This window comes from Trichomycterus rosablanca, chromosome 10 (genome assembly GCF_030014385.1).
Source record: "Trichomycterus rosablanca isolate fTriRos1 chromosome 10, fTriRos1.hap1, whole genome shotgun sequence".
NCBI lineage: Eukaryota > Metazoa > Chordata > Actinopteri > Siluriformes > Trichomycteridae > Trichomycterus > Trichomycterus rosablanca.
In genome coordinates this window covers 14,999,591-15,014,868 of record NC_085997.1, presented here as the reverse complement: position 1 = coordinate 15,014,868, position 15,278 = coordinate 14,999,591, and the positions used below count along the sequence as shown (strand labels likewise).

General features: G+C 37.1%; 1 protein-coding gene and 1 non-coding gene across 2 annotated transcripts; one reads left to right on the top strand and one right to left on the bottom strand.

The window, feature by feature from the left end:
• Window positions 1-6,969: 6,969 nt before the first annotated feature.
• trnai-uau (transfer RNA isoleucine (anticodon UAU)) lies at window positions 6,970-7,063 on the bottom strand. Its single transcript has 2 exons — window positions 7,026-7,063; window positions 6,970-7,005 (listed from the first exon to the last, which is right to left on the bottom strand). It is a non-coding gene; the product is annotated as a tRNA-Ile (tRNA).
• A 3,149-nt stretch (window positions 7,064-10,212) lies between these two features.
• hcar1-4 (hydroxycarboxylic acid receptor 1-4) lies at window positions 10,213-13,768 on the top strand. Its single transcript, XM_063003630.1, has 2 exons — window positions 10,213-10,509; window positions 12,333-13,768. Exon 2 carries the CDS (start codon window positions 12,384-12,386, stop codon window positions 13,338-13,340), a length of 957 nt encoding a protein of 318 aa, XP_062859700.1. The 5' UTR covers window positions 10,213-10,509; window positions 12,333-12,383; the 3' UTR covers window positions 13,341-13,768.
• Window positions 13,769-15,278: the final 1,510 nt, after the last annotated feature.

Genomic DNA, 15,278 nt, shown 5'->3' with positions numbered 1-15,278 from the left:
CAATTGGCAGTGCCTGCAGCAGACACTAATTGGCCACCGTGTCTGCTGGATGGGATGACCGGACTAAGTGGGTGATCGGATTAAACGCTGTGTAAGGACCTTGGTTAGCAGATAGAGGTGGTGGGTGAAAAGAAGGGGTCGGCTAGGACTGTGCACTGATCGGAAGAGGCATGAGCAGCAACATACCCTCCTCGAATGCAATCAGGGATCCCCAGCAGCAGAAGACAGATTGACAGATTGATTACGCTAAAATCTGGAGAAAATGGGGGAAAAAATGCATAAATAAATAGGAAAAAAGCATACTTAATGTCTTATGTTATTGGGGGTGTTTTGGCACTGAAGTGCAAGTGTTTTTTAAAAGAAAATAACAAATCTTTTCCACTTGGGTTATAGACTAAATTAAGTATAATTGGTTTTTCAATGATAGAAGTAAATTTGTTGTAATGCATTTTGAGTGTAGTTGAGTTGGTTATGCATGAATACCACAAAATGTGAGGAAAGGTGAAGATACTTTTGCGATGTTGTTCCAGTGATTAAAAGTAGTTTGGGAACAAACTACAAAATTCTTAAATCAACTTCTGTTGGAGCAGCTGGTTGAGTGGGTCCTATAGACCTGTACTGATCCCCCTCCAGCCACCTTCTGTAAGGAGTTTTGTACATTTTTTCCACATCTACATGGGTTGTTCAGGGTGCGCCAGTTTTCTCCCGTGCCTAAAAAACATTTCGAATGTGGACTGGCTACTCTAATTGCCCCTTGGTTTGTGTCCCTGAATGTGTGCTGCCATAGACGGATGTATTCTTGCCCTTTAGCTTATGTTCCCAAGTAGTGCTTGATACTTCCGTTATAATTCAGTTTTCACTCCAGTCCACCACAGCCAAGACGCAAAACTAGAGTCCAATTCTTAGCATAGCCACCTGGCAAAGCCGGCTAGCCAAGTGCTTAAAAGACACAACTGGATGTGGCACAAATGATGAAAAAAACTGTAGTAAGAAGTATGGTCCACCGTACATGCTGAGACTCTCTGGCCAGTGTAAAAATGTGGCCTGCAGCTTCACAGATCAGAAAAAGCATGTGTTAACCTGCAGCTGAGCTTTAAAAAAGCCTTTTTTTTTTAGAAGAGATACATGTGGAAACTGTTGTCCCTAGTAATGTGCCATGTGCTACACCTTCTGTGGCTAGAGATCTGCTTGAAAAAAGCAGTAATTTTTAAACAGGATGTGACAGGGTTAAACAGCAAAGGTTTATTGAGAGTGCTTCTGCTGGTTAAATGTACAAATCAGCTTTTTTTTTTAGAAACTCTCCCTATGCTTAACTAATTGGTTTGCATTATTTGCTGCTTTTATTAATAACTTGCTAAAATATGCATTACATATCTTTTCCCACAGATATTAGCAATAGAAATAAAGTGAGTGTTAAATGGATTTTGATCACAGCTCTAACATTTCACTGGAACTCACCATTATCTGTCTAAATGCTCTTTCAAGTCCATCCAAGAAGGACTGTTAACCAATCCAACAATTCCAGCCTCTCTTCTCTTAGCTGTTTTCACTTCTTCATGTCATGCCTGATGCCACACTCGCATTAACCTGATGGAAGTCGTTCAGTTTAAGAATGTCAGCAGGAGCCAAAAAGTCAGTTAAATGTAAGATAATATTTACAAGTGGAGGCATTAACACTCACAATCAGGTAGCCTGATAGAGAGAAAACAAGCATAAAATTACATAATAAAGAGTACATGTATGAGTCTGCCTACAAGACAGAAGTGGCAAACTTAAAAAAATCATAAGACTGACTTGTTTAACATTCCACTTTATTTAACTCATCAGCTCATTGGCAAGGCCTCCCTGTGCTAATCTGATGGGATAAATGAGGTAAAACACAAATCTCTGTAGGTATGTGATACACTGGTGCTGCTGTCTGACAGCTCTTATTTTTATTTTGTCTATTATGTAAGTTTGGCTTGTTGAAATTCCCAATATATGATTTATATTTATTGTACAGTGTTACCTTGAAACTCAACATCAATTGGTTCTGGGCATGGCATTGAGTTTAAAAGGCATTGAGTTTTAAGGTATTTTTTCCCATAAGGATGTACGGAAAACCTGTTAATGCGTTCCATGGTCTCGTGGAACTGCATATATTTTAGGCTAATGTAAAATAATGAGGTTGTTTTTGACACTTCTACACTGAAAATAACAAAAATATAATATTAAAACAATAAAAAATACAATAAATCAATAAAAAATACAATAAAACCTGCATTTTACCTTAACTTATTTATTGTTTCCTTATGCTTCTTAATTAGTGGAGAGAACTTACAAGCAGTAATAATTAAGAGAGTGTTTCTATGTTGCTCTTTTAATACATTGTCACATTAAGCTTTTTTTTTACAATAAGCATTTTAGACTTTCCCTGAAAAGCTGATTCTCACAATTTCTCAGCACCTCGAGCTGTAACACAAGTTTAAAGGTGAAACAGAAGGAAAATCCAGATAAACACAGATACATGTGGATGCTTTCAGAGTGAACTTGATGGCTATTCCACACAAATGCAGATTTGTCTTGTATTCGCACTGACGTTTTACCGCACCGCTTAAGCCAAGCGCTGAACAAAGCAGCAGTCGCACACGTGGAGTTTAAGGGAAACATTGAGTTTAAGTGTACAAATTTCTTGACGAAAGATGTTGAGTTTCAAAGATTTTGAGTACAAGGTACCACTGTATTTGCATCTTTAGGCTGTTGTATTTGTCTTTTTCGAATTCGAATTCGAAGTCGATTATGACTCCTAGCAACCATATAATGTTTCTCCAGAAGTGGGTCTTCATAATTTCTAATGGCTCATTCATTATTCCTCTAAGCGTATATATTTATCTTGCTTCTGGTCATCTTCTCCTTCTTTTGCCTGTAACTCCAAGCATAATTGTCTTTTCCAGTGTGTCGGTTCTTTTCATAATGTGTTCATATTAAGAAAGCTTGGTTACCTGGGCTTTATGTGAGAGGTTAGGTATGATTTTTGATTGTCCAGCTTTCACAGAAATAGAAAACCACAGAGAATATCATAGACAATTCTGGTCTTTGTTTTGAAAGACAAATTGCTTCATTTGAAGATCTATTCCAGTATCTTGATTTAATTGAAAGGAAATATGTTTCAAAGAAATGGCGATTTAAACCAGTAGAATGTCGGTTTCAGGTCAAGATGCTGTTCAGGCCATTTTTGGTGGCCCAGCATCTTAACGTTAACTTTTGTCAATGCATAATATTTAGCTCAAATATCTTCATCTATGACTGAATATACTGTACACAACACGAGTGTTGACCTACTTGAAATGTTTAACCTTTAACCCTAGGTCTAAAGCATCTGGTAAATAAGATTGTATAAGAGAGCATAAGGCTGTATTAAAGCCCCTGAGGGCTAAACTGACATGGCCTGCAAATCAACAACTGACTTGGAGTTCAACTGTTTTTTTGTCATGGGGAAGGCTTGCTGTAGGCAAAAAGCTGCAATGCTGAAACAGATTTTAACCTGTAACCTATCAATCAACTTAGACACTGGATTTTAAGCTGTAGAACCTTGGAGTGTTTACAAATTACCCTGGGCCTTAGCAGGTCCAACATACTTGTTTACATGCCTTGACAATTTTTTTATATAATTTTAGATGACTATTGCAGTTAATCAGGGGGCTGGATTACACTGTTTAAGTGTCTTTAACATTTATATAACTTATGAGCAAGATGAGTTGTATTGTGGTATATTTACTCAGTAACAAAGTAAAATAGTAACTGGAAGCTAGGATCAGAACTCAAAAACCATGTTGAACGGTAGTTTTTTTATTTCATTTATTAACACTAACTGCTTATTCTGGACAGGTTCACAGTCATCCATTCCAGTTAATTATAGGTTCATTTTTTAAATAATAATCTAATTGACCGCAGTCCTTTTTTTATGACTGTGTTTTATGTGTGCAGATTATTTTAAAGCTGACTGAATATCTACTGGTTTCAGTATGTTTACACACTAATACTTCCAGAGCTGTGCAATATTGGCATCATGCATGTTAGTACAAACATCTGCTACAACTAATGACACTGATTTCCCAATAACTATTATGAAAATATATTAGTCTGGTACACTGATGATGGACTCACTAATTGCTCTTAGACATGAGTGAGTGTGAATAAGTTAATGAGTTTTTGCTGGAATGGATAGGCTCTCAGTCCATGTTGCTCTCCTGCCTTGTGCCCATGTTTCAAAGAATATGTTCCAGGCCCATGTTAACCTTAACCAGGGTTAGAAAAGCGGCCCTCTGACAGACAAATGCCTGAGGCAAATGTTTCTGACATTTTTGTTTATCTGGGCCATCTCAGGCCCCAACCACTTAGGGCCCTCAGAATCATCTCTGCTTTCTTTCTCTTGGTGGCAAGAGAAAGAACTTAGAGAGTATTTAGGTACCTAGAAATTTGGTAGCTAAATTAGCAGGTTTGGCAAATTTGTGATCGTAGCTTGTAAGTTAGATCAATGGTTAAGCATATCAGTGCGCAAGTGCAAACAAGTTCTCTAAAAGTGGTTGATTTCCACCCAACTTCAGGCATGTCAGATGCTAGCAGCAACATGAGTTGTATTTCAGTAACAGTATTTCACAATTGTGGTGACAGACGAGAACACCCCTGGCAATATATACAAGAAATGTTTTCATATGTCGGAGTGAAAGTTGCTTCGTATCAGATTAAGTGCCTCTTATGTTTACACAAAGATACATTTAAGAACTCCCTATCCAACCTCAAGAAACACATTGATGTAAGTTAAGAATGAGTAACAAAGTAAAATTTTGTTAAACTCTCTTGCTTGAGTTTTGCTTCAAATTAATTACAACAAAATTCAGTGGTTATAACAGTGGCGGCTCCTGCCAAATCTCTCATGGGGGGCAATTGCTGCGATGATGGCCAAGATGAACCGTTCAATGGGTAAATTAAAGCTTAAATAATTAACATCTTAAGTCATCTGTCAGTTTGCCCTCACAAATAACTTTGAACATAGAGAGAGACCAGCTTTACCATTAATCATAAAATTAAGTAAAGCCTTCACACTAACAATTTAATTCAGCCTTCATCAGATAGCATTTTATTTTAGGTGCAGCAGATCCAGAATAAAATTGTACAATTGGGGAGATACAATAAGTGCAATCACAATTTAAAAATTACATTACTTACTTGTAATTTTCTTGTAACTTATATGATTTTCCTCCCTTTGTAGATACTTGATGTTTAAATTTAGTCTGGGTGGCCCTAATTCTTAAGTTGCTAATTTATCCTGATTACACGATGGAGTTGCTCCGAACTAAGGTGATGGTAGTCATGGTGACGAGATCGCGACACTAGGTTACGTGTGACGCAAGCATGTAAGGGTGAGCCCTCCCGGAATCCATACAGAATGTATTGCAGCGCCTGCAGTTCAAAAAATATATTTACATTTACATTTTCATCATTTAGCAGACGCTTTTATCCAAAGCGACTTACACAATGAGCAATTGAGGGTTAAGGGCCTTGCTCAGGGACCTAACAGTGGCAACTTGGTGGTGGCGGGGCTTGAACCGGCAACCTTCCGTTTACCTTAACCACTTCTGTCCAGTACCTTAACCACTAAGGTATCACTGGCCCAATAGCCTTAACATGAGAGTCTATGAGAGCAATCCGGGGCGATTTTCAATCAGACTGAAAATCACAGCTGTGATAGAAAAATTTCTTCCCTTCCATCCTTTGGTGGTGCGTCGCCCGATCGCCCTAAGGAACGAGCCGCCCCTGGGTTATAGGTTATTGGGATATATCTATGACTTGAATGTACAACACAATTCAGAAAAAATTGGGACAATATAAAAAATGCACATAAATAAAGATGCAATGTTTCTTACATTTACATTGGCTCTTATTCCATTGCAGATAAGAACTCAAGATATTTCGTATTTTGTCTGGTTAACTTTATTTCAACTATTAATATACATATACATGCATTTCAGGCCTACAACACATTCCAAAAAAGTTGGGACAGGGCAAGTTAGGGCTACTAATGAGGTAAAAAAAAAAGATGTGATTTCCAACAGGTGATTGGAATCATGATTTGCCACAAATGTATTTTGTTTTTCTGTAGGTGAAAGGTTGCTCTATTGTTAGAGTGGTTTACAGACTTAAAAGAAGCTCAACATATTTTTCTAAAATTCTGACCACTTTCGTTTTTTATTAACAGCATTTACTTGTACTTCTACTTTCAATACTTAAGTACATTTCATGTCAGAAAATTACTTTCGATACTGAAGTACATTAAACATCTGACACTTCATCTGATACTTGAGTAATATTCTAGCAGGTGACTTTAACTTTTATCAAAGTAAATAATTGTACTTTTACTCAAGTATGGCCTTCAGGTAGTTTATCCACCGCTGGTTCCTACCTTGCGTCCAGTGTTTCCTTGACCAGAAGCATGCTATTAGAATAAATAAACGAACGCTAACTACAACTACATCTATCATTACTTACTTCTGTCCATTTGAAGTGAAGCCATGATGTCGAGGCATTGGGCAATAACCTATTCAGCCTATAGATGGCAGTAGTCCTGACTTTAATGTTTTTAAAGACAGACAGCTGTAACTAAAGCCAATGCTGACCCCAAGTGTTTATATGCTGCATTACATCTATGCTATATTATAAACATTTTACAGTTTTGTTGAAATTTATTTATTTTGTTAAAGTTTATTGATTTTCATGATTCAAAGATTTAAAATGTAACGACATGATACACTGGCTTTGTGTCATTTTAAAAAGCCTATTTGATAATGGCGCCATTGTGTGCCACTGTGATAACAAAAAACTAAAACATTGAAGACAGTTGATGCACTGATATTACGCAGTATTGTGTAGTGATGTGAGCGTTTATAGTTTATAGAATCATAGTGGGTTTGAGGTCGGTGTAAAACACTGTGCTCCAGGTGAGGCTCGAACTCACAACCTCGGCATTGCTCTGCTTCGTACTGTTATATAAGTACCGCGCGCTAACCGATTGCGCCACTGGAGCTCAGCTGTTATCGGCGTGCTAGATTAAGTATAACCGTAACTACTCGCGCAGACGCGCCCACACACCGCTAAGCTAGTGATAAATACACTTTGTAGCTGTTATTTTGCCTTGTTTTAAAGGCCAGTCACAACACTGTAATGTTTCTGAGTCAAGTATCATTATCACTGATATTATTCAACCTTATTAGCACCCATGGTTTAAATATATCGACTTGTTTATACCGTAAAATCACAGTATTCCGAGCAAGAGTCAGTGACAATAATAACCGTTAAACATTTAATATGCGGGCAACAAAACATCCACATACCACCACATACTCTGTATCATCGTGTTGTGAGGAATTTGAGTCAATACCGAACGAGTTTAAACATTAATATAAAGATAAAATGATACTGCTGAGAAAAACAGTCATGGCATGTTGCAGCACAGCAGTGCATAATATACATACAGTACATACACATCAAGAACAAGAGTCAGTTATTAATCATGGTAAACAGTATGACATCAGAATGGGGGGAAGGTGTAATATGTCAGAAAATAATGAGCTGTAATTTTCACACACAAGAGTCTCCATAGTTTACACAGAATTGTGTAAAAATATCCAGTGAGCAGCAGTTCTGCTGGGGGAGAAAGCCTGGATAAGAAGGTTCTTAATAAGAAGTGAGAGGAAAGTGGCTCTAATGGTTTAAGCTGACAGGATGGTTCCACTCTTTGATCAGCACAACAGTGGTCTCCCTAATACTATTCAAGCATTTTATAAATGTTAAGTGAAGCCCTTTATTGCTGTAGTTGATAAAGACGGAAAAAGTTATTAGTGTTTTAGGACCATAGATATCCTGCATAAACCAGTGCACATTTACCAACCAATCAGGATTAACCCTCAACAGATTAGTATTTGGTAGCAGTAACCAATATAGACCAGCAACCAACTAAGGATGCCCTATGCATTTTTGTAGCAGTGTAGAAACTGGAGGGCAGGACACAATAACACAACTGTGGGTGGGTGCCACACAACAACATAGGTCATTAGGAACTGGGTTGCAGACCCACTGCACATCTAACCAATATAAAGCATGAATGAATGAAGGTTGGATATTGAACATTATGTTGAATTTTAATGGTAAGGAAACGATAGGGTTTTAAGCAACAGCATTAGCATTTGGGACCACTAGTCCAGCTGCTGTGTCATCACACTGGCAGAATTAGTCACATCAAGGACTCTGTATTTGTTAAGAAGTTGCAAGGCAAAAGCCACTGCCAAGATATAACATATAAAGCCAACACAAAATTGCACAATAAGAACATCATACGAACAGTCAAACATGTAATGGTTTTATTATGCTTTGCTTCCTTTTGTCATGCTTACTGGTTGACAGCTCCAGACTGGTTGTACACTACTGTGTGGTTGTTTTAGTAGCCTTGAAATTTTATGGAATACATTTGACAAACATCAATATATACTTGTGATGTTGTTAACTGCGTAATCATAGAAGTCAAGGAGAGGAGCAAGGAAAACCACTGCAAAGGGACTGATGTTCCAACCAGACGTGTTTATTTTAATATTCACAGGTGCTCAAATGTACTTAAAACTATGTATAAACATAGCAATACAATATTTACCCTTAGGTAGGAGTTCAGGGTTCCCACTGATTTTCCATCATTAGTGAGTAGTATTGTTATGCACTTCGTGTTTTTTATTTTGCTGGTTGTCCTCCTGTCCCTGCCGGTCTGTGAAAATATATCTTATATGAAACTGGTCCATGGTGCAAAAAAGGTTTAAGGGTGATTCTTCAATTGCGGGCTCTTTTTACCATCTTAACTTTTGAAAAATAAAATTAGTAATAATTTAGTTTTAATTATGTCAAGATAATGCTTACATGCTTTAGAGCAAAGATTTAATGATGGCTACAATTGAGCTTACATAGAATTTTAATATTTCATATTTATTTGCGTGTTAATGACGTGTTGCGGTAATTTTTACTTTTTTTAAGAAAAAAACTAGCTAGGCCATGGATTTGCTAAAGCTAGTCAACAGCTAGTACACGATGCACTTTAAATACATATAAATAATGTGTAAATTTCTTTTTTTTTGTAAAGTACTCCCATATTGATGTAAATGGTGATGACGCTGAATAAATATACTCTATGATCAGGAGGAATACATGATTAAATTACTCACATTTCCAGACATTAAAATGTTAATCTTCTCTCATGGCTGGCATGTGCTTCCTTGCGAGTCTTTGTTTCCAGGGTTACAACATAAACAAGTGTTACCTTCAAATGATTCCCTACAGAAACCATACACTGTTGCGGTAATGACGATAATGCTGGGGACAGTAATATATTGCTCAAAAATATGCATAGGTTGTACAAATATGAAAAAAAATTACATTTTGTTTCTTTTTAAGTTATTATAAAACTCATATTGTGATTTTTATAATGAATTGATCACTTTTTAGCATTTTATTAGAGCAGAGAAGTTTTAAAGTCTGGGTTGGGGACAAGGCCAAAGTAGCAAATTATTGATGTTTAAATCATCATAAAAAATGGAAATCATAATTATTTTGGTATGTAATTTTTTTTAGTGATGCAATGAATGATACCTAAATACCTAATACCTAAAATATTTGTTTTGTAATAAAGTATTTTTAACACAAATTTATAACCTAGGGACGTAAAAGTTCCCCCAATTGAAAAATCACCCTTAAATCACCATGACTACTGGGATTCTTTTTCACAACAGAACCACTTAAACTATCAAACCTTCTCTTTATCTCTCTTAATGAGAATGAGCGATTCCCTTGAGGTACCGGCTGATGGCTGCTTAAATGCGCTTTAGTTCGCGCTAGTTCTTTCTGGGTTAAACCATTTCCTCCTCGAGGGTACTACTATTTACAGTCTCTGTATACATAATCATCATATTCACAATTTACATACAATGATATCACATCGACATTGCTATTTCACATAATCGATCACCGGATCTCACACATCAGCTCTTTCTTGCGTTGTAGCGTTCTTCCTCTTTAAGTGTTCAGTCCGGCCGTGTGTGAGGCTCCCCTCCTCCTCCGAATGAGTGAGCTCTACCTCATTCCTTCAGGACGGAGTTTCACATTCTCTCGCTTTTGCCGGGACGTCCGGGTAAGTACATCTTGTTTCTATCATATTCACAGTTCCGTTCCACGTTAACACGCATGTATTTTTGTTTTACAGCTCGCGAACGTTCTTTAAACCGCTTTTCCCTCGGATGTGCGCATCAACGATGAAACAAATATGGGCGAGTGTACAAAGTGTTTCCAAACTGAATAAGTAACACAGTGTGTTGCAAAACCCTGTAGTTTCCCAGTCATGTACTGCCACATGCTGCAATAACAGTGCATTAGCATCATGTCAGCAGTACTGGGCAGAAAGAAGTTTGTACAGATAACGGCTGCTGCTGTATGAAGGTAAGACATTTTATTAGTCTGTAGATTAAAACTTATAGTCTGCCATTGAATATGACATTTTGACTCTAAAATGTAACTTTCTTTTTTTAACATTAAAAAGTTAAATGGTGCCAACATTACTAACAAATTACATTCTTTAATTTACACCGATCAGCCATAACATTATGACCACCTCCTTGTTTCTACACTCACTGTCCATTTTATCAGCTCCACTTACCATATAGGAGCACTTTGTAGTTCTACAATTACTGACTGTAGTCCATCTATTTCTTTACATAACTTTTTAGCCTGCTTTCACCCTGTTCTTCAATGGTCAGGACCCCCACAGGACCACTACAGAGCAGGTATTATTTAGGTGGTGGATCATTCTCAGCCCTGCAGTTACAATGACATGGTGGTGGTGTGTTAGTGTGTGTTGTGCTGGTATGAGTAGATCAGACACAGCAGCGCTGCTGGAGTTTTTAAACAACGTGTCCACTCACTGTCCACTCTATTAGACACTCCTACCTAGTTGGTCCACCATGTAGATGTAAAATCAGAGACGATCGCTCATCTGTTGCTGCTGTTTGAGTTGGTCATCTTCTAGACCTTCATCAATGGTCACAGGACGCTGCCCACGGGGCGCTGTTGGCTAGATATTTTTGGTTGGTGGACTATTCTCAGTCTAGCAGTGACAGTGAGGTGTTTAAAAACTCCATCAGCATTGCTGTGTCTTATTCAGTCATACCAGCTCAACACACCAAATAATACCTACTCTGTAGTGGTCCTGTGGGGGTCCTGACCATTGAAGAACAGGGTGAAAGCAGGCTAAAAAAGTATGTAGAGATACAGATGGACTACAGTCAGTAATTGTAGAACTACAAAGCGCTTCTATATAGTAAGTGGAGCTGCTAAAATGGACAGTGAGTGTAGAAACAAGGCGGTGGTCAGAATGTTATGCCTGATCGGTGTATATAGCGCCTTTCCCATGCTCAAGGGTGCTTTACAACCATAGAACATTAACCCATTAAACAGAAGTACAACGAAAAACATTACGGAACTATGACACTCATTGTTAAGTCTTTAAAATAAAACATTAAGCTGCTTTTCTTCATTTTCCGCATCTTCTTCTTATTATTCTTATTTTCATTACAAATTGGAGTAAATGTATATGTGTTACCATATCTAAGCTTTAGATTATGGACTGATTATTGGATTTGTGGATTGGATTTGTGCATTATGATTTGTGGATGTAATTCATCCACAAATCATAATGCAGCTAAACGGGTGTTAGGACATACATGTATATTCCTAAGTAAATCCACTAGTGAGTGATAGCTTTTCTTAATGTGGATTAATGAACATTATTAAATGCTTTCTTAAGGGAAATGGTTAACAGTCGACAGTTGACTAATGTCAAAAAAGAAAAAAAAAAACCCTAACTAAAATTAAACTAAATTGCCTGTACTGTAAACTGTTAATAAAGTAGTGCAATTGATAATGTGATATTAGTTTAGACAGCATGTGCTTTTTATTAAATATTTCATAATTAAATAATTCTTAGATTATGTTGTGTAGCCATTACAAATTCAAATTTAAAACCCTGGATAATCTGTAATATATAAATAAATATCTTTCAAAAGGTCAGATGAGAACATATGCCAAATTTCTCACTGATAGAATGCTTGTGCAGGTTATGATAACACATTTTAGAAACAATATAAGATTTGTCACATCAATAATGCTGTAATTACCAGCTAACCTTTTTTGTTTTGTCTTTGTACCAACATATTGTAATGTGACATTTTGCTAATCATTAATTATTCACTGATATTACAAAACAGGTTCCAGAGTCGTGTTGCTTCTTTTGAGGAAGACACAGAGTCCTGCACACCATGAATAACACCAGCACTTGCATGGAAGCTCAAAGCCTTGTGGCTTCTGCATTAACCCCCATGTTGATCTTGGACTTCATCTTGGGCTTGCCAGGAAACATATTAGCATTATGGATATTTGCCTGCAAGGCTCCCTGGAAGACATCCACTATTTGCTTCCTTAACTTAGTGCTGGCTGACATCATGTTGCTCATAGGCCTTCCTTTCCAGATTGACAGTTTGGTCCGCGGAGGCTGGATTTTTGGAGATTCTTTTTGTCGCATCAATCTTTTCATGCTGTCAGTCAATCAGTCAGCAAGCATCTTCTTCATCACTGCATTGGTGGTGGACCGCTTTTATAGGATAGTTCATCCGTTACATCAGATTTGCCGCATGAGCACTCAGCACACAGTAATGGTGGCGTGTGGTGTCTGGGTGGTTGTGGTGGCCTTTCGAATTCCACTGCTAGTGACCCGGATATTCAGAACATCTGGAAACTCATTTCTTTGTCAGACCATTGACTTATGGACAGAGTCTGGAACAGGCATGAGGGTTCATAATATAATCTATATAACTGAGTTTGTGCTTGCCTTTGTATTGGTGGTGTTTTTCTCTGTGCGCATCTTATACCACATACAAGGTAACAAAAGGCTCAAAGAACATCGCAGAGTGAAACGGACAATCTACTTACTTCTAGTGGTTGTGATTATGTTCACATTCTGCTTCTTGCCAGGATACATCACTGGACTTGTGGCTTTTTTCCTCAGAGACGTCTCATCTTGTTCACCATATGTAAGCGTGGGTCAGATGTTTAGTCTGTCTTTAGGTCTAGCTTACCTAAACAGTGCCCTGGATCCAATCTTGTATACTTTTTCAAGTGCACGCTTCCGGGACACTCTGAAGGGAGTAAGCAACTCAACAGGAGTCACCAACTTCAAACTGAGTGTGAAAGAATCCAGAAAACCAAGACGACCCTGAGGAAATCTTAAGATAAGCTGAGGAATTAATAAATAGTAAATAAATGACAGAACAATGAAAAGCACATTCACAAACAGTTGGTTGATCGCCAGTTAATACATTTTATACCATGGCCACAGAAAATTCTAATTTCTGGTTGGCTGGCACATATATATTTATTCTTTATGCATTTGCAGCATTTAGCAGATGCTTTCATTTAAAGAGACTTACAAACGAGAAACAAAATGCAAGCTGTTAAGACCGCTTGATAAGGGATCCAAGCGTGGCAACAGGACAGTGATGGGGCTTGAATTAGTGACCTTCTGATAAACAGTTTAGTGCCTGCTGAGCTAACGCTACCCCTATAAAGAACAACTGTAAAGATCATATGGTCAGAAATGTAACCGCAATTTAAAATCAATGTGCATGATAGAATGTAGACATTTGAGAGTAATCATTTCATTCAGGATGGAATTCAGAATTGTCATTTGTTTATGATATTGTGTCCATATTTTGTAAAAAAAGATCATATTTGTATGCCTCAACGTTCTTACATTTCTGCTGGATGTAAAATTAAGTAAAGGATATAAAGTAAGCTTTCATATTTTGGCATGATGGTCATTGACAAGCTAAAATAACAAATGGACTTCTTTTTTAACAAATAATGGTTATGAATTTAATTTGCTCTTTTTATCAGTGTACTGTAATAATTTCTCGAAAATATATATCCTCTGTAGCACATACAGGGCATGATTAAAATTATGTAGACATACACCACTTTAGTGATGTAAGAAACACTTTAGAGTTTCGGTTTTGCACTATATTATTGTGGCTGTTTGGCTATACAGATCAAATCTATAATGCTTCTGCTTGGAAGTATGTAGTGAGTATTTTAACCAAGAACAAATGATTTTTTTGTATGCTATAAACTTTAAAACTTGGTGAACTCATGTGTGTCTGAGTTCCAGGGGTTTAAATCCTGGGCAGAGTGGATAACAGCATTACACATAACCACTATTGTTTAGCTAGAAGTAAGTAAATGATATGGCCTGAAGCATGTGGACACATTTTGGGTTTAATTATATTATCCATACCCAGTGCTAACAGGTGTATACTGTACAATGAATTGTATAAAACAGTTTCTGCACCTCAAACATTGTAGCAACAGTGAGCACACTATTCAGTACAAATGTATTGCTTGTCTGTATGTCTGCTTGTCTGCTTGTTTTTTTGCACCTTTTTACCACAGTTGTGGCTGTGGCTGTATCTGAACCCACAAGTTGGGTGCTATGTAATGCACTTGCAATGTAATTTGTCATTTATATGGATATAGATTAAAATTGTTGTAATTATGTATTTTTTTATTCAGTATGTTTCACAACATAACACAAGAAAACAACACAATATATGAAGCATAAAAAACAAAAACAAGTAGCTGTTCATTATGACTGTCACATGCAGTAACAGCTTGGTTCTGCGTTACAGTGACTTTGTTTTGTATGTGTATGGTTATTTTTGCCTGATATAAAGCTTTTAAACAATCCATTTATGGTCAAAGTACTAAATTGCATGCCCCTTTCTTTCTGAAAGCAGAAAAAACTTAGTGTTAATTACTTAGTCTCCTGTCAATTAAGGCTCCTTGAAATTATCCATGACTAGCATTAGTCTAACAGAACCTGGGTAAATTTAGTTAAACTTGGCTAATTGAGAACTGTCAACCTGGCACCCCATATGATCAGAAAATTAATTATGGTATTTTTTATTTGTGCAATGGTTTTACTGGTTTGTGCCACAAAAACTGGTTTGTGCTGGTAGGGCAGATCACAAGTGCTCGTATTGATCAGTTGTGGTACAAATGGTTTTTAGAAGAAATATATGCAAGGATTCTGACATTAATGAGCTGCCGGGTGTGGCCACATTAATGTAGAAATATATCTCTTATAAAGCCTGTAAAGCAGG

Excerpts from the sequence above, each read along its gene's own strand:
- hcar1-4 (XM_063003630.1), top strand. The coding sequence starts at position 12,384 with ATGAATAACACCAGCACTTGCATGGAAGCTCAAAGCCTTGTGGCTTCT.